This window comes from Apus apus, chromosome 1 (assembly GCF_020740795.1).
Source record: "Apus apus isolate bApuApu2 chromosome 1, bApuApu2.pri.cur, whole genome shotgun sequence".
In the NCBI taxonomy this organism is placed as follows: domain Eukaryota; kingdom Metazoa; phylum Chordata; class Aves; order Apodiformes; family Apodidae; genus Apus; species Apus apus.
Window position 1 is genome coordinate 11,843,780 of NC_067282.1, and position 25,145 is coordinate 11,868,924.

Below are 25,145 nucleotides of genomic sequence, written 5' to 3' on the forward strand. Positions count from 1 at the left end.
CAACTCCTGAGCACTACTACTTTCCAACTACTTCAATTCTGTTCTTGCCTGGTCTATAACTTACGTTTAAATATATGACAGTGTATTTGCTATGAATTCCCTCAAGCAGTGTATTCCCTAGATCAATTCTAAAGAGCTTCAGATTTGTGATCAGGAAGAGGGTGGGAGAACCTAATGGGGCTATGTCATTTTTCAGCTGGGTTTTGGTGGGGTTTTTTTCTTCTTCTCTCCCCCATCCCCCCCAACTATGAAGCTACCTGAAGCAGCCAAAAGTTACTTAGATTTAGTTTATGAAGTAAAAATTCTATTAATTGTAGTGGAGAGGCAATTTAATCTTATTTCCAGATACTGACATGCTCAATATCCATGGAAAAAAGACCAAACCAAGAAACAACAAAACAACTTCATAGAGGTTATTATTAAACACTTTGGAGAAAGATATTTATGAATAATACTGCACATGCATTCAGCAGGAATCCCCAGTGGTTGTCTCATTTACCTCATTACACACACGCGTGTGCACACACACACAGTGTTAATTGCTCTCCAAAAGAAAACGGCAGGCACAGACTGCAAGAAATTATGTGGGTCCTCTCCCTGGTTTCCTCCTCCTGATGGATGCCTACTGTTCTTCTAAAAATTCCCCGGCAGAAAAAGAGAGTGCTAATTGTAGCTATCACAAAGTATTTTTCCATTGTCACAGAAATCTAATTCCTAAATTTGAGTCAGTGCACATGCAGAGACCACGTAGAGGTAGGAGTGATGATGGATCCACATAGCAATTCACTCTAGCAGGGAAAATTTAAATACACATCAAGAGCATAATCCCATAATTGACAGATCCACTTCAAAATCTTGAAAAGCTTATTTTCAGCCTCTTAAAGCTAACTGATGCAACACCTTCCTGTGAGAACACCATGTAGCCTAGGCACTTGTCTCCTATACCACAGTTACCACAAAATGCATTCGTTCCTGCTTCAGGGCTTATTCTCTTACATTTTTCCAGGAACAATGTAGGACTTCTTTTTGCCCTCAGAAATAATAAGATGCTTAGCTCAAATCTCAGTACCTGTTAAGACTTGGGAGTTTGTGCTGTCTTGTGCCAATCAAAGCTGCACAAGATGCTCAAGTGTGTAATGAAAGGGCTAGAAATGAGAACATGCTCATGCCACTGTATCAGTTAATGGCATGACCTCATCTGCAATGTAAGAGGCAAGGCCACAACTCAGAAAGATATTTAAAAAAAAAAAAAAAAAACAATCAGGACCATGAAAAATCTCTCACTGAACTGACTGGAAAACAAAAAACAACCAACTTGCAGAACTGACACATGACAGAGATGTTAATTTTGAGAAAATGGACATTGAATGATAACCCTTGAGAAAGGGTATCTGTTCTCCTCAAGGCCTGAAATAAATTAGTGTAAGCTGATGACTATTCATAACACATCTTCCCTTTAGAAGCTAGTACTAGGCTTCAGGAGCAAGTCCAGGGAGCAAACAGCAATGCAGTAGCACTGACAGCAGTTGATTTGAGGACAGGTTGTGGGACTGCAGTTGCACTTGGAGTATCAACACAACAGGCTATCCATAGGTAGAGACAGATCTTCATCCCACCTGCCAGGCACCTTCTCCAGCAACAAAGACTCAGAAACTAAGAGAGAAAAACTAATGTATTAATTCTTACAGGAACAATTAAGTCCACCTGTACTAGGAAACTGCCCCTTTCTCCCTCTAGCCTGAATAGAAGTAGGACCATGGGAACACATTTTTTCTAGGTCTATGCACGATTGACAAGTGGTCACTCAAGTGTCAATGCAAGGACCAGCTTCATACCTACAGAAGACTGCATTGTAGCCACTGACACCACCTCTGCGAGGGCAAGCTTCAGGGCAAGCATGGCAGCCTTATGCTCAATTGCAGCCCCACAAAGCTGAGGCAGGCTGAGAAAGAAGCATTTTGCCAGCAGAGGCACATGCTTGAACTTGGCCTGCAGTGCCTTTATTCTGAGAAAGTAATTCTCGCTTTACTATCTCTTCTGAAACACTAATCTAAAATGAAAGGGGAGCAGCCTTTGTTCCAATCATTACAGAACTTCAGTTGGCCTAGAAATAACAAAAAAAAAAAAAAAAAAAAAAAAAAAAAAAGAAAAGAAAAAAAAGGAGAGGGCAGGCTGTGAAGAAATTGCTCCACAAAGTACAGGAACTGCAGCCCAGCAAGGAAGTGTGGGCTTCTAATGGCCTCCACTAACCAATAGGTATGCATCTTCTGCCTGAAAAATCTATCATGCAGCTAAGTGAACATTGCTCTACAGAGGCTCTACTGGATGGGGATCCAGACAAGCCCAGGAGAGCTGGAATGCCTGCCCAGACCACTTACAATGCACACAGATAATGTGACAAAAGGAGGGAAAGACTCACAAGACTGCAGTCAGGGTGATGGAGAAAATATGTTGAGCCAACTTAACCACTGGGAAGGAAAGATAACCTCAATTCTAGAAAAGAAATGTTGCTTCCTTCTCTACCTCTAAAGGTAATCCCCAAGTGTTACAAAAAACTGTGAAAATGCAGTTGAATTGTGCATCAAAACTGGAAAAAGAAACCCACTTAATGCAAACTTCTGTTAAAAAAAAAGGAAAATAAAACAAGTTTGTGTAAATCTTTTTTTATAATATTGTATAGTTAGAGCTGTAGCAGTATTTGCAAACTTATATATATTCATACCAATGAATCACTTGGCCTCAGCCTAAAAATTATGTTTGCTCTATGCTGGAGTAACCAAACACTCCCACTTCACAGGGGAAAATCTTGAAACAAATTACAAACTTCTTCACCCAGGCATGTTCTGAAGAATACTTTTTATATCCATAGGTAAAAGATGTAAAATATCATTAGATTACACATAAACTACTGATTAATTTTCAAATCTTAGCTTAATATTGGCTAATAAGTTGCCTTTAGAAAGAAAAATTAATGTTCTTGTCACTTATGAAGAGGTGAACTTTCTGTTACTAATGATGGACTACTGAGACAACACTCTAGGGACAAAAAACTTAACATGGTTGTCAAAGGAATTAGTTTAGCATTTAGAGGTTTTAATGCAATTTTACTGTGTTTAGGTTTTACAAAGATGCTCAACCACAGCTGTAAAATGCTAAAAGTCATTACTAGAATGTACCAATATCAACAGTTTTATACTCAGGAACTTTTTTGAAGCAGAGATGTATCAGCAAATCCCTTTGCTTCATATGAGGAATGTGCAGGTAGCTTTCAAAACTCTCGTGACACTGAACTAGAACTTTGAATCTCTAATTGACTTATCTAGCAACAGACTGAAGAGAGCCTTGTTTGGACTTTTTTATGCCAGAACAATTTATTGTGGCAGATTATTTTTATCAGCTTGGAGTTAGCAAATATTCTCTGAAAGAAGAAACTTCTAAGGACTCAGTGCTTACAAACAATCAGGAGTTCTCGAGTGAGAATATCTCATGTATACACACAACACCAAAAAAAGAAAAGAACATAAAACTGGCAGGTTGAAGATTTCACTTACCTAAAGCACTTAAAAGAAAATGTAGTTCCTTTGAAAATTAATCTCCATGTGTGGGTTGCAGAGTCAGGTTTTTGAAGATTAAACAACTTTATGAAGAAAGGAGTAATACCACCGAGGTTAAACTTCAATTTCACCAGTTTGACTTTGGGTCCTTTCATGCTTTGGTTACATAAAATTTGAAATTAACCTGAAAGCTGACATCATTTTACCATATCCAAATTCAGAGGAGGAACAAATGTCCTCTGAAGGAGATATAAATATATATATATATAGATATATATAAACACATATATTTTTTAAGACAAAACATACATACCTTTAAATCTGGAGAGAAGTTGTCTGCTGAGGTGGAGACCGAGTCTGACGATACAGCAGAAGCAGATTTGGTGTGAGCAGAATGGTCCGAGTGAGAAGTGGAAGCACTATAAAAGAAACACCAGTGTATCAAAACCATGCTCAAGACTGCTCAAAAACTGACAAGCACAGCCACTTGCTTACAGTCACATCAGGTATTTTTCACTGTTTCTACCCTTTCCATACTCAGTTATTCAGCCCACAGTAGTGGTTTAAGAGAACTTGTTTTACCCACCGTTGCCACGGATTACCAAAGCATACACAATTCATTACCAATCTCATCTCAGACTGAGCCAACATCACCATGATCACACGCTTGATCAAATCCTGGATCGCAGAAACTAAGGGCCTCCATTTCAGATGGGAGATATTAGTGCACTGCAAGGGGACGGAAACAGACAGGCTCCTGAAAGCATGCCAGCTCAACTCCAGTCACAGCTTTACAACAGTGGAAGAAACTCAGAATAAAAACTCTTTCCATCACACATAACTTTTCTCCTTCAGGTATAAGTACAACCCTCAGAAGAATTAAAAAAGACTCTCTCAGCATGCCTCTCCAGTGACACAAAGTGCGATCTGCTGAACCACAAAGCAAAACAGTTATTTTATTTTTCAGTAGTTTTTCTAGTACAGCTGTAAGCAATTACAATAAGCTTATTTTACAGCATTTTAATGCTGCGACCTCTCCTACAACCATAATTGCTTAAAATTAGCATTTGTTAATAATGCTCTTAAAAACCCAGATGACTGTAAAGAAAGTTCCCCTGTGGTCAGCATTACTCCCTGAAGCCAAAGTACAGCAGTGAATGCTACCTGTGCCAACCAACTCCCACACTCTTATAAATACCAGAAAGGTTTTACCTGGGTATAAAGACCCTCACAAGGATCAACTGTAAGGCTTGCAAACCTAGCCTTGGCCAAAGCAGAATACCAGCAGAAGTATAATAATTACTACTCGTATTAATTAGACAGTTGACAACCTAGAAACAGCTTCCAAAGGCCTGGAGATCTGATAATTGTTTTGCTGCTGGTAAACAGCCACTGAAAGGCCAAAATGTTCCATTTTTATTTCTGTTCTTCAGAGTTTGGCAAAGTATTGCACAGGCAAAACTGGGCTCTTGCTTGGAGTTAGTCCTTTCTCTCCAAGGATTAAAGAGTATTGGCAACTCTTTCATCTTTTGAAGTAGAAACTTAGAACCTTTGGAAACAGTAAAAAATAATTTAAAGTAAATGATACTGGTGTGCCAATTGCACAATTCCACTGAATGCATTTGTTGTACATGGTTCAACAGCTAATCACTCAGCTTTCCAACCTGCTCAGTTGTTGTAGTGTTGCCAGGCAAACTCACACAACTTCAGATGGACGGTGGCTTTTGTGCACACACTGCTCACCCTGCAGCAGCCCCAGAGCCTCTGTCCCAGGCAGAAAATAAACTTATGCTAAAATAGCAAGAACTGATCCTGTTCTTACGGATCAAAGGGCCTCACACGTACACTGAATTTGTGTAGTTCCCCATTACAACAAAATTGATATGAAGTGTATGCTGCTGCTGAACCAGTTGTTCATGTTCCTGTCCCCCTCCTCCTCTCAAGCTGGGCTGCACCACTGCTGCACCTCCACTGTGCTCGACAAGCATCACAGGATGCATGGCTGAATTTGCTGATCTGCTGGCGCAGTAAACTATTAATCAACATGAAGACAGTCTTCTGTTGGATAACAGGACTGACTGGGATTTATTACACAGCTGTATAAATCTTCATAGGCAGCACATGGTGAGGGTAGGAATTTGCATCTGGAGTTGACAAGGAAGGCTGAGAGCACTTCTGCCCACAGCTGCCTGCAGGCATGCTAAATTAGGCTTAGCACTAAACCACATTTTTACATTACTATACTTAAATAAGCTCAGACCCCTGGATGTGCTGCCTTGAAACTCCTTTCAGCCTGGTTTCTGCACGGTTATCCTTCATCTTCCAAGCACTCACCCTTGTGTTTGCAGCTGTTTAATTACTTAGATTTTTAAAAGCGTGCAAAATATAAAGAATCACACTTAAATTAATTGCTCTGCAAAGCAGCACCAGTTTATTGTACAGCAACTCATCAGGAGATGGTACTTAAAGTTATCAATAAAAAGCAAGCAGATAGTGTAGATGCCTTTATCACTGGGTGACAACTTCAACTCCTTTCCCTGGGTTCCCACTGTGTCTTCTCCCGTGTAGGATCCAGTCGGGGGAGCCAGAGGCTCAGACTAAGCCTCCATAAGCCAAGCCTTCTAGCTCCCTGCCCTTTCAGGGCCCAGAATTTTGTGTATTTAAATACATTTTACAGGTCAGCAGCTCTGCTGACTTTACAAGTCACTTAGCACAGGTAAATAAGCAAGGGCACACGGCAGCTAACCTGGCCCCCATGCACCATGCAGGACAGCTTACTCACCCAGCAACCATCACTAAATCACTCAGCACAGTAACCTATTAGTAGAAGCATTTACATCAAGAATTTCATATCCTTTAGTCACAGAAAAGGGAGCTGGGAAGGCTGAAAGGTTTAATGGAGTCTGCTAGTCCCTCTGCCCCCAAGCTAGGACAAGCTTCCAAAAAACTTCCAAGACTTGTGTGTCCAACCTGCACATAACAACAGCTCCCAGGGAGGGACAATGCTAAAAATCTGACCAAAATTTCATCAGGTTTTCTGCTTACACAACTCGTCTAGATAATCACTGCTTGTGTATTAAGTAATCATTGTAGACCAAAGGTTTTTATGAAATTGTTAATTAATTTCACTTCGGCAAGCTAAGGGGCAAACTGCTTTACTCAGAAAAAAAAAAAAAAAGAGAACCATAATCCACAGCATGTCTGAGCTGTGAAAGTGTTTTGTGTTTTTTGATCACACTTGGTTTCAAGAGGGTTTTAATGAAGGAAAGCATCTGCATTTTAGAAGTGGATTTTCAAAAGCTCCCTGTACCAGGCATCCCTCTGCTCCCGCAGAAGCCACCGGTGAAGCCTCCCTCCAGCAACAGCAGTACAAGTTTTTGGGAAGCACCACCTGCACGTAGAGTGAACCATACCACTTGGATTATGCAGCTCTGCACAGTATGCATAGGTTGCATATGTTTGGCTCGCTGCCTCTGTTCTCCTCATCCATCATTTATTGTGAGCTGAGAGGGAACGGAGCAGCAGACAACTGAAATGCCACTGGCTTGTGGCTCCCACCTCTTATCATCGTCAGGCAGTTGCGTGGTTCCAGCTCTGCTGCTTTGCAAACTAATTAAACTAATGTCCCTGCATGCACATGAGAAGTTTATTAACTTCAATGGTGTAGTCAATCTCGAGCTCTCCTCTGCTGCCAACGCAAAAGGAAAGATCTTCAAACTACACACTTTCATGTGCCTTTGAATAGGAAAAGAGGGAGAGTGTCCCAGGGTGGACATGCAAACACAGAGGCAGGGGGCCAGAGCTCCCTCCTTGCTTTGCCACCACCCCTTCTGCATCATCTTGGGCGAATCATTTACTCCTGCTTCTGTCATGACTTCTGCACGTTATCCCAGCTTTTGCCAATGTAAAGTTAAAGGTGTCTTGTACAATACTTGTGACAGCACAACAATGTACTTCTGGGATCAGTCTAAAATGCTGACAACCCCTCTGAGGATGTTCTGTCATCCCCCCAACACCTGTGTTCCACCAGTCAGACAACACAGAACAACCCTGAGTGATGGCAAGGGCACAATGGTCAGACATAACTGCTGGGTTCAGGGGCACCTGACAAACTCTAGAGCACAGGTAGGTTTGGCCAGATTTCAGCTAGGGTTAAAAGTCACTGGAGCTGTGCCAGTCACTTTCAGCTGAAGGTCTGGTTCAATACAACTTAATAAGTGCACAAAATAACCTCAGTAAGGACCTAGGAAACAATATATAATCAAGTTCAGAAAATACTTTGAGCTCTTCCTACAGAAAAGGAGTGCAGATGTTCCTGTGAGGAACCTGTAAAGACCAAGGACCTCCTGGAGCATTTCTCTTCCCATGCTTCAAACCCAGGCAGCTCCACAATGTTCCTGCTGATGAATGTCTGTGTTAAGTGCCAAAAGAGATCCCTACAACAGTTCAAAAGCATCTCCAGGGAGAGCACCTTACTCCTGTGACTGTCATCCCCATTTACTCCTTCCTTCCTCCCCATGCAGAAGCAGGAAATAGGTATAGGATGCAATTAACACTGATATGTGTCTTTCATTTCTGTAATTATTTTTATTATTTACATGTATTTCTTATGGCCAGATTTCAAATGATAAATGAGTCCAAATGAAAGCCGATAGCACAATGGTCTTATACAGTATCTGCAAGCAGTATGAACCCCTTGGCTACACGAAATACATCTATGCAACTAATAAGAGAATTACAACGGAAACCAAGCACACTCACTCAACTCCTGATAAACTGTTCATTGTTATTATTTGGACTATCCCACAACGTGCCAGATGATTTTCAAACATAATTCAGACTCAGCCAGAAGCCCTCTGGTGATTCTTGTTCAGGCAATTGAAAGGTATTACTGCATCCGTAGCAGAATTGAAGGACTGCCAGTGTGAGTAGCTTAAACTGTCAACAAAGATGTAAAGAAGCTGCAAACAGAAGCGTCTGAGACACGCAAACTTATCCTGTTGAAGTATGAAGGTGCAGGGGAAATATTTTGGGGGAAAGCAGTGACGAAGTCTTAACCCACTTCAAAAAATGCCACTAAATGGCATCTCCCAAAGTCATCTGAGGCAATGTCTACCCTCAGACCCCTGCAATCTAAAAACCACGGTGCATAAAAAAGCCAAGAAATAAAAACTTGTAGTTGCCATTTGTTTTGCCAGCTTTTACAGAAAGAGTTTGACTATTAAGTTTTGCTTTCCTAGAGTAGATAAGCAAGTTTTCCCTGGAAGGGAAAAGCAAAAGAGGAGCTTTTGAGGATGGCAATTTTACCACGCGAGGTGGTTCGAGTGTGACACAGTGAACTCAGGTCAAGCAGAAGATAAGCAGAGAGATGCAAAGGAAGCATCCAAATTAAACTGTGAAGCCCACAGCTTTCACCTGATGCAGACAAATGCACCACCTACGAAGGACAGAGTTCTCCTTGTATCCTTAACCCTATTGTAGGAAACTTAATAAAATGATCTTTAAACTATTTTCCTTCCTTGTCCCCACCCTCCACAGGAAGGACAACTCTACAAAGAGCTTTCTGTGAATGTCAGCTTAAGGACAACCACACTATACAACCTCTTCTCTTAGGCCATGTGACTCAAGAAGAAAGTCACAACAACAAATTTAATATATCACATAAAACTTCACAACAACTTCTGGCAAAACTTAAGACAAAGGTCATGACATCACTATGAGGGATTGTTTGGCTAAACCATCCCAGTTTGTAATTGCTGAGAAATTGTTTCTGAGGACACATCTTAAAGGTGTGCCTCCCTCTGTTCTGCAAGAACATTAAAAACATACATATATATTCCTTCTACTATACTTCTGTTCAGCAACAACATAAAAAGTACACACATACATATGCCTTCCTAAAGGCAAGAAACAATCCTATGCAGAAAGGGGTCTGGCTACGAAGAGGGCGGTGAGACACTGGCACGGGTTGCCTAGAGAACAGTATCACAGTATCATTCTGGTTGGAAAAGACCTTCAACTTCATCCAGTCCAACCACAACCCCAACTCTGCTGCATCCACCACCAAACCCTGTCCCCTGGCACCATAACTGTCTTGTTAGATGTCTCCAGGGATGGTGGCTCAACTGTCTCCTCGGACAGCCTGGATCACCAAGTCCAACTCCTGCCCCAGAACAGGACAACCCCAAAGTTCACACCATGTCCCTGAGGGTGTTGTCCAAGTGTTTCTTGAATATTGTCAGGCTTGATGCCGTTACTGCTTCCCTGGGGAATTCTAACAGTAGCTGATGGATGCTCCATTCCTGGAAGTGTTCAAGGCCAGGTTGGATGGGGCTTTGAGCAACCTGGTCTAGTGGAAGGTGTCCCTGCCTATGCAGGGGGGTAGGAACTAGATGATCTTTAAGGTCCCATCCAACCCAAACCACTGGGTAGCAACTCCCTGAGAAACTACTGGTAATTTCTGAAGACAGTTGTTCAGACTTTGAAAGCTGAAGAAGAGAGCTTTGTCTTGCTTAAAAAACCAAACCAAAACAAAAACAACAAAAGGGGAAAAAAAAATTAAAACTCCATAAATCCATGACATGGAACCTGTGTCTGAGTTTAACGCCCAGAACTCTGTGAAAAACAGGTGGGACAGGAAGAAAACACAACTCTGGAAACTATGCCATTTTTATTTACAGCATATATGTAGGGCTCAAGGACACCTTTTTTTTTTTTTTTTTTGTACCAAAAAATAAAATACTTAAAATACTGACCTGGCTCACTCCTATAAATAACACAACCAACATGCAGTCAGTGATGACAAAGTCAGCTCTCCCGCACCTCCTTTATGAATATTTCCTCCCTGCCAGTATAACAAGTAGCTGCTCATTGCTTGCACGGGTGTGCCAATTACTCAGACATTAACTGGCACAGACTGCTCACACAATTTCTTCTGTATCAAACTGAATGTTTTGTTTCAATAGTCACTGAACTGACATGAAAAACAGGTGATAAAATGCACCACTGGGTTCAGCCACAGAGGTCATAAATGAGAAAAACACCACAGAGGGCAAATTTCCATTTCCTTTCTTCCTGTTTTTGTAAAAGTTTCTCATTATGTATATTCCTAAAAATTAATCAAGGTGAAATCTGCAAATTAATGATGACTAGTGGCAAATACAATTTACTTTAGAAGTTTCAGATGCCAAGACAGCAGGATCTGATTGGTTCAAATTTACAGCAGGACCACGAACAGGAGCACCTGTAGCATTTTGGCACTTCTCTTAAAAGTATAATGACACTGCGATAGTGAGCACTCCATGCTCACTTCCTAAACTCAAGCTGACAACTCTCCTTCCCCAATACTTTCAACACTCCTGTTTCTTTCAGAGAAGGAAAAAGAAATACTGAAAAATCTTTTGGGTCACATCAGACCAGAGGGAGACAAACCAGTGCTTGTTCTCCATGAATATGACTTTGTCCTAGCTACCACTGGCTGAACTGGCCTGGGAGATCCAGCTGCTGCCTACATCAGGCTCCCCTTTACAGCAGCTCTCTGTGGATCTGTGCTAAGGCTAAGTTGTCCCCTTAGTCATTACCTGTATATTTATACACCCAAAGGTATGGAGCAGTCACTTGTATCCCCTTCTTTGGGCAAGCACTTGAAAGCACAGCTGGCATCTGACAGAACCAGGGCCTTGCAGCAGGAGCTGGGTGCTCTGTGCTGGCTTCCACTCCACCATGGAGCCTTAACTGGCTCTGCTGCTGTAAATGAAGTTTTAGCATCTTAACACCATTTCTCCCAGAGCAGGAATCCCACAGTGCTTGGCACTACGCATGTCCACAGTAACAGGCAACCCTCTCCCAAAGAGCTTACATGGACAAACAAAATAGTATCTCCAGCAAGCAGTGACTCAATTCTTCACAGTGGAATAAATAAATAAATAAATAAATAAATCAGGCTTATTCTACTTCAACAACAGGCACAGAAAGAAAATATTTAGTGTACATGAGACACACCCTTACCCTCACAGAACACCCAGTATCCTCTTATTTAGACACACACAGAACACACAATTGCTACATTTCAGAAGTACATGGAACTCACAATGTTTCTAAACGTTTAAGCTCCCACTTTAACCTCTGCTTGACCTGTAACTACCTCAGAGGGGAGGGAAGCCATAAATAAACATGCTTTGGAAGGAAAGAAAAGTACCGACTGCCAAGCTTCCTCTGGCATCCAGAGGAGGCAGACAGTTATATAATAAAATTATGTACCCCCTCCATTCAAAAGGGCTGGCAACGTCAGAGCTTAACATCTTTTAAAAAAGCCACTTCAGCAAACAAATCATTGTGCATGTGTGTGACAGACCTAAAATAGCCCCCCACACCACTTGCCTGAATGAAAAAGATTCACTTCTGTTGTGAAGCAAAGCTGCGTCTCAGTCTGATTTTAATGTTCCAAGAGATGAAAATGCCACTTTTAAAAAGTCGATCTTTTAAAGTAGCATCCCGAGATGAATATATAGTACATGTTTTCCCATGAGCCATGAAGAGAATGTCCTATATTTTGCCCGTGAACAAGCTTTTCTAGGAATGTAAATTTTGCTCTCAATAGCTACACAATGGACTACAGTGTCACAAGCACCGTTCATGCTCCATTAGTCATCTTTTTCTTTTTTTTTTTAAAGAGAAATTCACAAAAGGTTTACAGTGTGTGTAGAGCACTTGCTAAACAATAGGCTTATTGTTTAAAATATTTGCAAGATTCTGAGAATAGAAAGCCAACACCCAAAGACAAACCAATATGCAGAATGTAATTAATAACAGCAAGCAGCCCACAGTATCATGCTTTTATGAGTCAAACAACCCAGAAGGTTAAAAAACAGGAAGAACAGCAGCTATCAGGCCTGAACCAGTATCCTCTGATCAGCACACGGATGATAACTACATAATTATCTGTATTCACAAGAGGAACAAAAGGGTAGTTAGACTTCTAACAAGCTCCAGGCTGGTATGGGATAGTGCTCAGCTACAAGGCAGAATATAGAAGGAAAAAAAAATTAAAAAAAATTTCAATAAGTTGTTAAAACTTATGCTGGCAACTGACATTTTACCTGTTTCACCAAGTAAATTTCAGCTCATATCTAGAGAGTCCAAAATTAGTTACTAACTCCTGAAAGCAGGCTGATAATCCAGTACTTTGGTCTGATTCCAATCCCCAATGGAAATTTCTGCCTTGCAAAATCCACTACAAGCATAAGAGCCTTTTCTTGCTGGATCAGCAGTTAGGGCTGTGAGTGGTAGGCAAGGCAAGAAACCCACTTCTCCCAGGTGAGACATGCAAAAATGCAGCCCAGTTGTACTGGCTCTGCCCTAGTACTTGGGAGAAAGGTTTGACAGACTTCCTGGAGGTAGCGTGCACGTCTGGGTCCATGCTCCAAAGCTTTGGGGTTTCCAATCACCAGGACAGACCTTTAGTAGTGAAAAGAAATTGAGATCATAAAGTTAAGAGGGGTTCAAAACACAACGCTGCTTACCATCAGCAGAAACAAGGTTGCCTGCTAGAACAGTTCTCCCACCTGCTCATCTCTGTACCTTCCTACATATTAGGTTGTTTCCATGCTTTTTGGCATCATTTCAGGTTGTCCAGAAAGAGCTTGAGTCTTTGTTTTCAAATATAAAATGCTGCAGCAGGCAGGACCAGACTAAAGTGAAGAAGATCCCCTTGAGAAAACAGTATTTCTAGGTCAAAAAACCATGGGTAACAGATAAAAGTTCCAGTAGCTCAGGCTTCACATGGTTGAAGAAGTGCTGCACAGTGACAGATAGAAAGCCATTAGGGAGACCACTGATTGACAGGACGACTGGTAAATGATCTCTTGGGGCTGTGATGAATCAGCACATGTCCTAACTTGCAGCTTTCTCCCCCAAGCAGCCAAGGGGCTGTCCATGCAGCATGACTGTGTCTAGCAAAAAGACAACTCAAGAATCTAAATCCAAGTTTTCCTAGTGCCACAAGACCACCCATGTCTCTTAGCACTACCTGTAGAAGAATAAGATTCCAGGGCTCAGAACACTTTCTGGCAGACAAGTAGGAGACCTGGGTGGTGCAGCTATGTCCCACATCACAGCAACCTCTGATTTACCACTGCACCCCACAAGGAGAAAGAGGGCTGGCAATATTACCTGTCTCCACAGGTGCTTTGCAGGCATAAGGCATTATGGAAAACCTACATACAGTTCAAAACCACTCTTGCTGTCTACCAATATTTATATTTACCACATAAACTTCCATTTCCTTCCCTTAAAAAGATACTAAGCCAGAAAAAAATACACAAGTAAAAAATTACCAGCACTTTGATGCAAATTCAGACAGTCTCAGGATAAGGTGCAATAATAATTCCAGAGTTTGAGTGCAAGGAGAAGCAAAAATAATGGAAATCAACACAGCATGTAAAATCTTCAGCTTGTTTGTTAGGCTTTTTTGTTTGTTATTTTTTAGAAGAAACCTATTCACTTGATCAAGGAAAGAAACAAAAATAATACTTACATTAGTAAGTACTGACCTTAGGACAGAAAGGAGAACCGGAGAAAAAGACAGTAACTTCTCTTTTATTATCTGTGTTCTGGCAGTACTTTGCTTTCTGATTACATGCTAACACCCAGCTATGTATAGTTTAACCAAATATAAGTACACTTCCCACAGTTGATGTGCTGTCTCAATTCTTCCTTAGATTCCTACGTATTTATTTAAAAAAACACCTTAGTTAGAACGTAACACATATTGTTAAATGTTCCGACTTTCTTCAAACACACACCACACAACCCTCCTCCATCCCAATAAATCAAACACCCACAGGAATTAAAAATACCAGTGATTAACTGATCAATGACATTAGTTGCTCCATACTAGGAATAATCAAATATTCCATACTAGGAATAATCAAAAAAGAATCAAAGAATATACAATACAGCCAGTCTGGAAAGTCTTTTATCACCTAGCAAAACTGATGCAGTGTAACACCTTGATAAGCTTTCACAGACACTATGCAGCTCTGTGTTCTCCCAGATTTGTCTCAAAAAAGGATTGGGAACAACTCTACTGTCAACAGCCCCACTCCTGCATGAAACTGGTCCCTAGCAGAGTCTCAGGGCTAAACTAAGACAAGTGTTCAAAAATCTGGAGGCTAAAACAACACAGTCAGTTTTCAAAAACATTGAGCACCTTTATCTTGTCACAACATCCAGAGGGCATCTCTGATGATCGAGGTTCATCAAAGTCCCCAGGTTCAACACTCATACCTGGTACCAGGTTTTCCCATGAACTCAGTGCCATTTGTTGTCCAAACAGAAAGTCCAGTTTCCACAGTGAAAATGCTCACCAGTCCTTGATTTTGATCTGGCCCATATCTGCAAAATGGTAGACTCATTCCCTCCACTAGACAACTGCAGGGTACATGTTGAAAAAAGAAGTCTTTCAAATTCTCTCAAAAATTGCAAAGCTCATCTGCAATTTTTCTTTACATCACAGAATACCACATTGGACCTCAAGGATCTAGTCCAACCTTCTGTTCTCATGCATCCAAAATGAGGGTTAATCTCCTAAGATCACATACAGCCACTTCCACTTCCTCAAGCAGAAGCCAGTCTATGCAAAAAAACAAAGTAACTCAAGGAAGTAGGATCAATGAGGTCTGGACGGTTCAGCTCCCAGTGGCAGACATCACAGGTGTCTATGCTTCCACTTAGTCAATGGAAACTCAGGCATTGGAGTCTAAAAGAGTATTCAGCAACACTTATCTTTGTTCAGTTGAATTACGTGCAGAGCACATTGACTCTGCTGAAGGTAGGCAAGTTTTAGATACCTATTTCACGTGGATATGGCAATCTGAACTAGATTCTGCCCTGGTTTCCAGAACATAGGTGTCTTGTGGCAGAGAAGTCTGTATTTGCTTTTTGCTTTTAATTGAATGCAGCCTTTTGCAGCCACAAGAGAAAGCCCAAGAAAGAAGGAAACACAAAAAGAAGAGACACAGAATATGTCCCTTACTTGAGAAAAGCCTTGTCCAAGAGAATCCGCATATATTCATGTCAGCTTTCTAACCTAGATATTTCCTTATATTGAACAAGCTTTTTCCATAATGGAAAAACTAAGATGACCTCCCTTCCCATTGCCATCTCTGTTTAAATGTAAAAACTTGTCTTAAGTTATTACTTTTACTCCTCTGTCATGGTTAAAGTTGACAAAATGTTACAAAAACTATTAGTGGACAAACCAGACAGATATACACACGTACATGAAGAAATAGGCTTAAGAAACCAGACTACAAATATCTGCTTTCTCCTCAGTTGCCAAGAGATTTAGTTGATACCTGAAAAAAAGAGCAGTAACATGAATCAGAAAATAGCTCCTTCCTTTTTTTATTTTTGAGCAGAGAACAACCCAAACTCAATGCACTTTTTGCCCCTATCAAAAGAACTGGAAGGAAGTTCTGCATAGGTGATCACATCTGAATCAGTCACTGTGGGGTGTCCTTACAGTCACTGGGGAGAAGCAGAGATGACTCATGCTTCCCCAGTGCTTACAAATAGAAACCCAGAGATTGGAAGAAATCTGTATTAGTCTAGTAAGATGTAAGAGATCTAATCCAGGGTGCCTGTCTTCTTCTTTATGCAAGGTGGGAGTAGAAGGTGAAATCTATAATCAGAATGTTTCAGCAAAAAAAGATGAAACATGTCCCTCCATGGTGTTGGAGGCAGCAGTGATGAGCAGAAGTTGCACCCCAGCAGATGGTAACAAGTAAAGGGCCAAGACTGCTCTACCGGCACCTGTCCTGAGCACATCCACAAAACATCCCACCACATTCTTCTTACACCCCGTTGTTTAATGACCATTCTGGTAGCATGCTTCTTCACCTTTGAGCAAATAGGCTTGGGAAGCACTCTCTCATGACATGTGAGGGCTCATTTTCAATGCAGAAATGGGATGTCCATTCTCAGAGTGGAGGACACAGCCTGAATTTTTCAAGAACAGCCTACTCCAAAAGTCAACTTGGGTAAAACACAAACAGATGTTCCCACATTTTTCATCTGTCAGAGGTCTTCTACCAACAAATGAGATGCCTTTCAGTTTTCATTTGTTAAAGATATTCTATCTAGTTAAGCCAACCTCCATTTTGATGACTGACTGATTTTGACAGTCATCCTTCAGCAGCTCACCTCTGGTACTACAGGTTTTAGTGACCTGCCCCTACCTTTAGATGTGTGACCTGCAGGGGCACACATCTGCTCTCTACAGCAGCCAGACAGCCCCATAATCTTCCATATGTAACCCACTTGTTCTCAGGCACGACCTCATTCATGGGCAGATCTGTCTGAAACAGTTGAGGAGACTAGTCTTACTACCTCTTTTTGCAGTCTTCCTCTTTCAGAAGATGAGCATCTTATAGCACTGATATCAACTGAAATCAACAATAGGATTTATTGACACGGCAACAAAAGCAGCACGAATACTTTATTTTCACTAAAAGCAGGAGGTATGAATGAGGCTGTGGTGCAGGAGCTCAGTAATTCAGACATTAGTGCTTTTTGTGCCAAGGGAAAAAAAAAACACGAATGCTTTGCTCACAAAGCACCAAGCAATGATCAGATGTATACCCACTCCACCAGTTAAATTTTGTTCAGAAAAATATAGTTGGGTTAACCTTTAGCCGTGTCATTCAGTACTGCCATAGCTCTCCATAGGCCACAAGCTTTGTAGCGAATTTTCAAGGTCTCAGGACTGACATTTGTAACTCTTGCATTGCCTGCACTTTTCTTGGCCTGCCTGAAGCTTTATTTACTTGGTTTAGCTGTGAATGTAATGCCTGTAATTGGCCAAGTGTCTACATCTATTATGTTTTATTCTTGTTTGTGTGTGGTACAAACACAGTTTTGCACAGACAGCAATAGGCAGTTATTCTACATACAATGAGATATTTAATGCTAATGTAATGACTTTGTATAGAGAAGTACAAAGCCTGGTATGATAGCAGAGGCCTGGAGAAGTGGAGATAAAGAAAGTGGCACAAAGGAGTACAGGCACAAGACGAGACAGGGCACAGGCATGGCACTGGAGACCATGGCTATAAACAAGTCACCAATGGTCAGTTAAAGAAATGAAGACGTGGAGCTGGACAAAACTGGTTTTACAGGTAACAAAGAGAACAAAGAAATAGTATCCAATACCATAAAACCAAACACATTTAGCAAAAATTAGATGTAAGGTGGAATTGCAGACTTATGAAGAGATAGTTGTAAAGTTGTTTTACCAACCATACTAAAACAATCCTGGGTGGATCCTACAGTAAGGGAAGAAGAAACCATCAATGTGAACCTCACAGTTTTCCCAGCAAAGGACTCCAGATGCTGACTACTCACTGTAACACCCACCACCACCAGAACAAAACCAGCAACCTTGGGACCCAGAGGAGCAGTGGAGGGTTGAGCATAAGACCAGGAAGAGGGATAGAAATAAAGATCTTGACAGTTTTAACTGTATTGTTACTCTTTTTCTGTAACGACTGCATCTCAAGTAATGATTAGAGTTTCAACATTTCAGTTACACTAACAATAACTCTTTGCTATATAAAGATGTGCTGCCTTTTTGCCCGTGAACAAGATTTTGAGTGTAACACTTTGTACATGCACATAGTCTCTTTACATCACAGTACATAAATCCAGATAAAAATGTTGTTTTATTCTGAACAGGTGTTGCCCATCTTCCCAGAACAAAGAAAAAAGCCCCATAAACTCATGTTTTTCTAACTAGTGCTGCAGAAATATGATCACATACCCACACCTGACCCAGATTAAATTTAAACCATTGGGTGACCTAACATTAATGATTCTGGAGCCACGGTCAGAAGGCTATAGAAAGGTAAGCTCTGTAAAGTTGGAGCATTTGTGCAGAGCTAACAAAAAGACTAGAACATCACCTCGAAGAAGTTATGGATTAGAAAAAAAAAAAAAGCTAACACTTTCTCTTCACCAAATATATCAGGGTTTAGAAAGCAATGGAAGAATTCATGGATTAGAGAGGCAAAAGAGAAGCAAGGAAGAGATACCTTGAAATCACTGGAAAATTACTGAGTGAGAACATCATCTGGCAAAAGAAACTACAGATGGTAGGAAAATGAAAAACAAATACTTGAAAAGCTCCACTGATTTTTTGTTGTTGTCTTTCACAGAATTCTTCAATTAGCTCCCAGTTACTGGGGCTATAAAACAGCCAGATGCTTTTTAGCTAAAAATGAAGAGGGGGGGTAATTACTGTGTCTTTTCTAGATACTCTCCTGGGTTATTCCAAGCACCTCTAAAAACCAAGCCACTTCATTACCTTCCTGTCACCCTCTTCTTCGTGGTGGAATGGGCTTCCCATGGACAAACAGTAAGATCACTTTCTTCATGTCATACAAGTACACATTTTATGTAACACCTTATCAAAGTGACCTCTGGAGGGTTTCCAATGCGTTTCTAATGCATGCTTGCTGTTTTTTTCCTCAGCTAAGCTTTCTGGTAATGTAAGCTCTTTGGTGTACAGATCAGGTTTCTTTTTACACTACCTGGTACCCTCAGCAATGAAAAAACAGTAACAGTAAAGCAGGTCATTAGGAAAAGAGTAATGAAGAAGAAGCTGCAGACCATTGATTCTGCTGAGCCATTCAAGAGGTGTTAAGACATTCCCAAATGCAGTTTTTACATTTGTATAAAAGCTATAGAAGAATTATAAAAGTGAGAGATGATAAAACATCACAAATAGGTAACAAAACATGTTTGAGACAGATGACAATCTATAACTGAAGTCACAGCAGTACAATAACGTAATAGATAGAAATTGTGTAATTTGACATTGTCGGGTCATCCTCAATCTTAAAATTTAGGTTCTGTGATTGCATCACTCTTGTAAATAGCCTGTAGTTAAGGAACTATGTGCACAACTCAAATCTGTCTAGCAAATAGATTGCTGGTCAATGTAACATTACCCTCTCTCTTCAGAAAAGGCAGTGCTTGATGGGACCCAAGAGAGTCGTGTTCTAAGCCTAGAGTTACTCCTCACCAGCTGTCAGATCTTGCCTCATCTCTCCACAGCAGTTTTTCATCTCATCCTTAGACTTTCTTGCTCTTTGCCCAATCTCTCAGCAAGGAGCCTCAGAACTCGAGTGCACATCCAAGAATTTAGTAAAATTACCCACCAGGCATTAGTAAAAATAGAGTAGTTCTGGCTTAGGCACATTAAATAGTTCAACCCTAGTGTTCAAAGCACAAGTCACTGCTCTATCTATATAGCAGCTAGAATCACGGCACCCCCAATGCCTGAGGCCTTTAAACAGCAATATAACATTAATTACAATCAAAGGAAGAGGTGTCAATCGTACTTAAAATTCTCAAATGGAAAATATACTTAAAAAACCAAAAACATACACTTTTATTGAATGGTCAGACCCTGGCCGAAGAGGTCTTTATGTTGCCTGATAGAGAAAAACTAAGACTGAGGATCTCACACTCCAACAGAAGTAGGAATGGTTTCTGCTGAATGCAGGAGCTGAAACCTGCATGCCAAAGACTGCTACTAAAAACAATTCCCGAGTTCTTCAAAGGTAACAGGTTCTCTTCACAAGTGCACTGTGTAAATTAAAAGCTCTAAAATTCTTTTTTCACTGAATTTTATTTTCTGCCCCAAATCCTCAGACTCTAATAAAAAGATTATCCTCACTTCACAAACATATATGCAGGCAAAATTGTTATATTAACAATATACAGTACCCCCAAAAAAATATCTCAGAATGGACTTTAGTTGCAAATAAGTGTTATAAATTATCCTTCACATATTAAAATTAATGATAATGAGCCCATCTGGAGTTGCTAATTGGTTCTAGGCATAGTGTTAAGCTTCTCAGATGCAAAAAACAGTTCATTATCAACACCCAGCCAGCAATGTACTTGTCTTTAATGGTAACAACTCCTGAGAAATCCTGCTTCACACATATAAGAAATCAAATGCAAGAAGTGCTCTCAAAGCCCATGAGGAAAATGACAGCTACTCACATTTCACTGAACACCAGAACTGGCAAAAATCTTCCCTTTCAAACTCTAACTTCAATGACTCATCACAGAACAACTCAATCAGCAGATCTCACACATCTGGTAGCAATGTGGTGCTAGGGAGCCCTCCTCAGCCAACAGTTTACAGATCCAACTCCTTCCAGCATTGCTCTCACCCATGGGGAAAGAATTCCTTCAACACAGCCTTAAATCAGATCAGGTATTGACAGGACCTTATTTGAGATGAAGCAGGGAGTTCATACCTCATGGAACTATTGCTTCAACAGACCTTGCTGCACTGATTTACACAGTTCATGTTTTCAGAGTTATCCCTGCAAACATAAAGACAAGGAGCATAATTATTCTCATATGCTTCAGTAAAAGTACACTGCATAGGATCCACTGTAGATGATAACCATGAGCAGAGAGGTGGGAACAAGCAACCAGAAAGTGGTAACATCAAACATAGCTACAGTTATGCTGGCAGGAAACATCTGCCCACTACCTTACCTCTTTCTCTCATTTTATACTGAGGTTGAAATACCACTGACATCTCCTACCGCAGTTTCTTTACAGCACAATCACCTCCACTCTTTTGCACAGGCACTATGAATTACCCTTCAATGGATCTAACAAAAAGTCTCTAAGCTATCTTACTGAAACAGTGTCCAGACTGGACTGCAATGTCCTTTTGCAGACATTTCAGAGGAATACAAAGATGTATATGTTCATTAGGAAACCACAGCACATAATCACACAGACTGCATGAACAAAATTGCTTTTAATGAAAAGTAAATATCTGAAGTTTGACAACAGCTTTTTCCTAAAGTCATGTGTTCTGCTGAAGTCATACCTGGCTCTATCTGGCTTTCCTTTCACAAAAGGAAGATTATGGCAGAATTTTGCTGACTGTTATTGTGAACCCCAAAGGTCAGAGGGTCCACATGCAACTTCAAATTTAAAACATAACACAAAAAGCCACCCACAACTCTACCTACATATTCACTTGAAGACTGATCTTTGAAAAAGTCTGATTAGCTAGCACAGCTGAAAGGTGTTTACCACTCACCCAGGATCACCATTTTAAAGCAATCCATAACAGAGTAAGGCTTGCTTTTCTGAACATAACTGTGACATAGCTCATCAAACATTGGTACTAGGGTTTCACCTCCTCCTTTCTGCCTCATGGGTTGCTCCTGACCCTGCAGACACACTAGCACTGCTTGCAAGCTGCTAGTTAAATACCACCACAGCTCTTCATGAGTAGGTGGCTCATAGTCACCTGTCCTCCACAAGAGCAGGAAGCAAGGGGAAAATCCATCCCAAGTACTGACCTCTGGAAAGCACAGAGCTGCAGAAGCCAGTGTTGTGCCTCCCAAAACAAGCACTGGGTGAGATGGCTTACACTTGAGAAGCAGAGTAGCTGTTTCAGCACAACTATGAAAGCAGATGAGTTAATTAGCTGTGACCCGCTCATTTGAAATGGATTTGGTATTTCCATGTAAGCTGGGGATTTTTTTACCATGTACAAACAGCTATACTGTGTGTCTCATAAAGAGTTTATAAAATATTTTTTTCTAGTTGAGACAGAAAGTGTAACATTATTTAACTATTTCAGGGAGCACAGGCACTGCACATTACTAAGGTCTATTAAAATATTAGAGCAACTTTCATTGCCAAATGCCATTAGTGCCATATCTCATGTGCATTACTAAAATACAAATAAAGACATGTTATTTAAGGCATTTATTCATGTAGGCAGCCTTACAGATCAGTAAACTCTTTCAAGCACATCTTATTAAGGAACTTGATTTCAAGTATCTCTAGAAATATGAAACTCACTTCTATGCTGCAGCTGAGAGAATCCAAATAACATGATGCTGTATATATATTACACTCACACCTTTCCAAGTCTTCTAAATCTTGCATAGAACAACTTGGTCAACTATAGCCACACTGTCATGTAACTGTGAATCTGTAATGAATAAGCATCTACTAACTCTTCGTTATTGTTCCTTTTAAATAAAACTGATTATAAAAACTGATGATGGCATTCTCCTGATTCATTGTGCTCCTCACATCACCCACAAAGCTAACTTATTCAACAAAACCACTTAGTGAAAATGTGTCATAACTCTATAGTTAAAGGTTAACAATTAAAAGTAGGTCTAACTGTAACAGAGCAAGCGTGTTTCCATGCATACAAACAGTCCCATTAACTGCAGAGGGGTTGTTCTGATGCAGAAAATCAGACTGCAGTATAGCTTTAATGAAAAATTATCTTAAAAAAACCAACAACAAACTTGGATCTACAGTCCAATTCATAGCAAAAGTATTTATTTGTTCATGAGTATCATGAGATTTGCAAGGGAAGCTGGTAGTAAACATTCTGAAGGTCACCAGTCACCTCATTACAAGAACCTTATTTTACTTTCTCAAAATTTTGCCTTGATCTTAACCATTTCAACCAAAGATTTTCACAGAATACACCAAATCTAGATGAGAGGGTTTTTTATTAATAACTGCAGATGAGAAGTATCTATTTCCAACATTTGGCTAGAGAAAAATATTTTTTTAATACATTTTTAAAAATTGGCTACCTTTCTTCTACAATTTCTATGTGTTGGAGCAAAGACTTGAAATTCTGAAAGATTTTTTGTAAGCTTTTTTATATCCCAAGAAATCTGTTCCAAGTCTGGGCCTTTTCAGGGCTTGGAGGACATAGCGTTGTGCATGCTCAACAGAAACAGATTTATCATCTCAGTTTCCTAAAGGTTCCATCTGTGCAGGGCATGTGGCCGAGAGGCTGAACAGGAGTTTCCTTGTAAGCAATTGGCTCTTCTGAGTTAAGCTCTCTTTTGTGTCCATTGGCCTGTGTCACAGTGATTGACCTCCAACTGGGTCCAAGCTGCCCGAGCTGATGTAGAGGGAAAAAGAAGAGTACATTGGGTCAGTGAGGTAAGGGGAAAAGAGGCTTGTAATCACCTGGCAGGGCACAGGTAACCTGCACAAAAAGACTGATATGGAGAGCAGAACAATTTGATGAAGGAGGATGAAATAACGATGAGGAGTCGTGTAGGATTTGAGAAGGAAGAAATCCAAATGCAAAGTGTGCCTGTCTGGGGAGCAGCTCTGCATGAAAAGCCTTGGGAGTGCTGCTGGGGAAAAACCAAGCATAGGAGTACAGAGATGACAGCTGCAAAGGCCACCAGCACCCTGGGTGTCAGAACGGAGGTAGAGCCACGAGATGCAGGGAAAGATCCCCCTCTACTACTTCTGGAATACTGCATCCAGTTTTTAGCTCCCCAGTGCAGGAAAGACATTGATGAGCTGGAGGGTGTTCAGTGAAGCTCCACCAGGATGGTGGGGTTGGAGCACCTGCTTATGAGAAGACACTGGGGGAGCCTGGGGCAGAGACCAAAAAGTAGCCCCAGTGCCTATGTGGAAAGTATCCAGGACATGGACTGCTCAGCGAGGTTGTGCAGTCTCCATCTTTATGGGTTTTCAAGCACAAACTGGGGAAAAAGCCATGAGCAACCTGATCTGATTTCAGAGCTATTCCTGCTGTGAGCAGGAGCCTGGACTGGGGGATGCTGAGATCCCATCAGCCTGAGTTACTTTGTGTTCCTACAACCTGTTCTGGTGAGGACAGTCAGAACAGGACAAGACAGCCCCTGCCACAAAACCCAGAGCCTCCTGTGCCACCACTCCTGCCCATTAGACAATGTCCTCCCTTGCCATCCTACCATTCTTTCCTGCATCAAACATACAGCCCAAGTGAGATGCTCTTTTGAACCACAAAATGCAAACTTCAGTGATAGCCTGGTGAAGGGTGGGAGGAACAGGAAAGTCTCCTTTCAGCTTCTGTGGCTGGAAATCACCCACATGGCATTAAAAGTCATTCAGACCACAAAGTCAAGCTCTTGGAAAAAGCCATGAGGACAAAACCAGAAATGCTCAACATCCCCTGGGAAATCTGTTGCTGGAAAAGCACAGGGCAAGGCCTAGCTTGGGAACAGCAGCACAAAGGAAGGCAGCAAATGCACCTGGTGCCCTGCCCTGTCCTTCAAGCCATAGCTCACCTGTACGGCTGATTTCTCGAATCCGTTCCCTGCACGTACCAAAGACAGGCAGCACGGAACTGGTTATTTTTAGAGCCTTTGTCGGAAGGCTGGTGGGGTGGTACCTCCTCTGACTAAATCCCCGCCACAGACACCGGCCTGGCCACAGCCGAGCGATGCCCACACCTGCAGCTCCGCCACGCCCAGGCCACCCGAGACGCCGGGATCCCCCGGCGGGCAAGACCCGTCGGCGGGTGAGCGCCGGAGCCTGCTGACCACGGAGGGAGAAAACGGAACCGGCTCCACTCCCCTCGGTTTTCTTTTCCCTCTCGGCCTCTCTTCACCCTGCTCCTCTCTCCCCACGCCCCGCGCGGGCTCTGCTCTGACGAGGGCCCCTCGGGGCTGCACGCCCGCGGCTCAGCCCAGCCCAGCCCCGCCCCGGGGGCCATGGCGCGGCGGCCGT

The 25,145-nt window shown here is 41.5% G+C and overlaps 1 protein-coding gene and 1 long non-coding RNA gene across 3 annotated transcripts in view; both read right to left on the bottom strand.

Annotated features, from left to right (window-relative positions):
• The window catches only part of MTMR2 (myotubularin related protein 2), a 63,864-nt gene that overhangs the window by 38,535 nt on the left and 184 nt on the right, over positions 1-25,145 (bottom strand). Inside the window, exons 1-2 of one of the 2 annotated variants that reach the window (XM_051639729.1) lie at positions 20,885-20,905; positions 3,868-3,973 (exon numbers count right to left, since the gene is read on the bottom strand). In XM_051639729.1, the coding sequence (XP_051495689.1) occupies positions 3,868-3,973; positions 20,885-20,889 (111 nt within the window). In that variant the 5' untranslated portion in view covers positions 20,890-20,905. Of the gene's footprint in view, positions 1-3,867; positions 3,974-20,884; positions 20,906-25,145 lie in introns of those variants that run through there. The other variant, XM_051639720.1, reaches the window with a different exon arrangement.
• On the bottom strand, positions 22,932-25,126 carry LOC127394065 (uncharacterized). Its single transcript, XR_007891594.1, has 2 exons — positions 24,704-25,126; positions 22,932-23,538 (listed from the first exon to the last, which is right to left on the bottom strand). It is a non-coding gene; the product is annotated as an uncharacterized LOC127394065 (long non-coding RNA).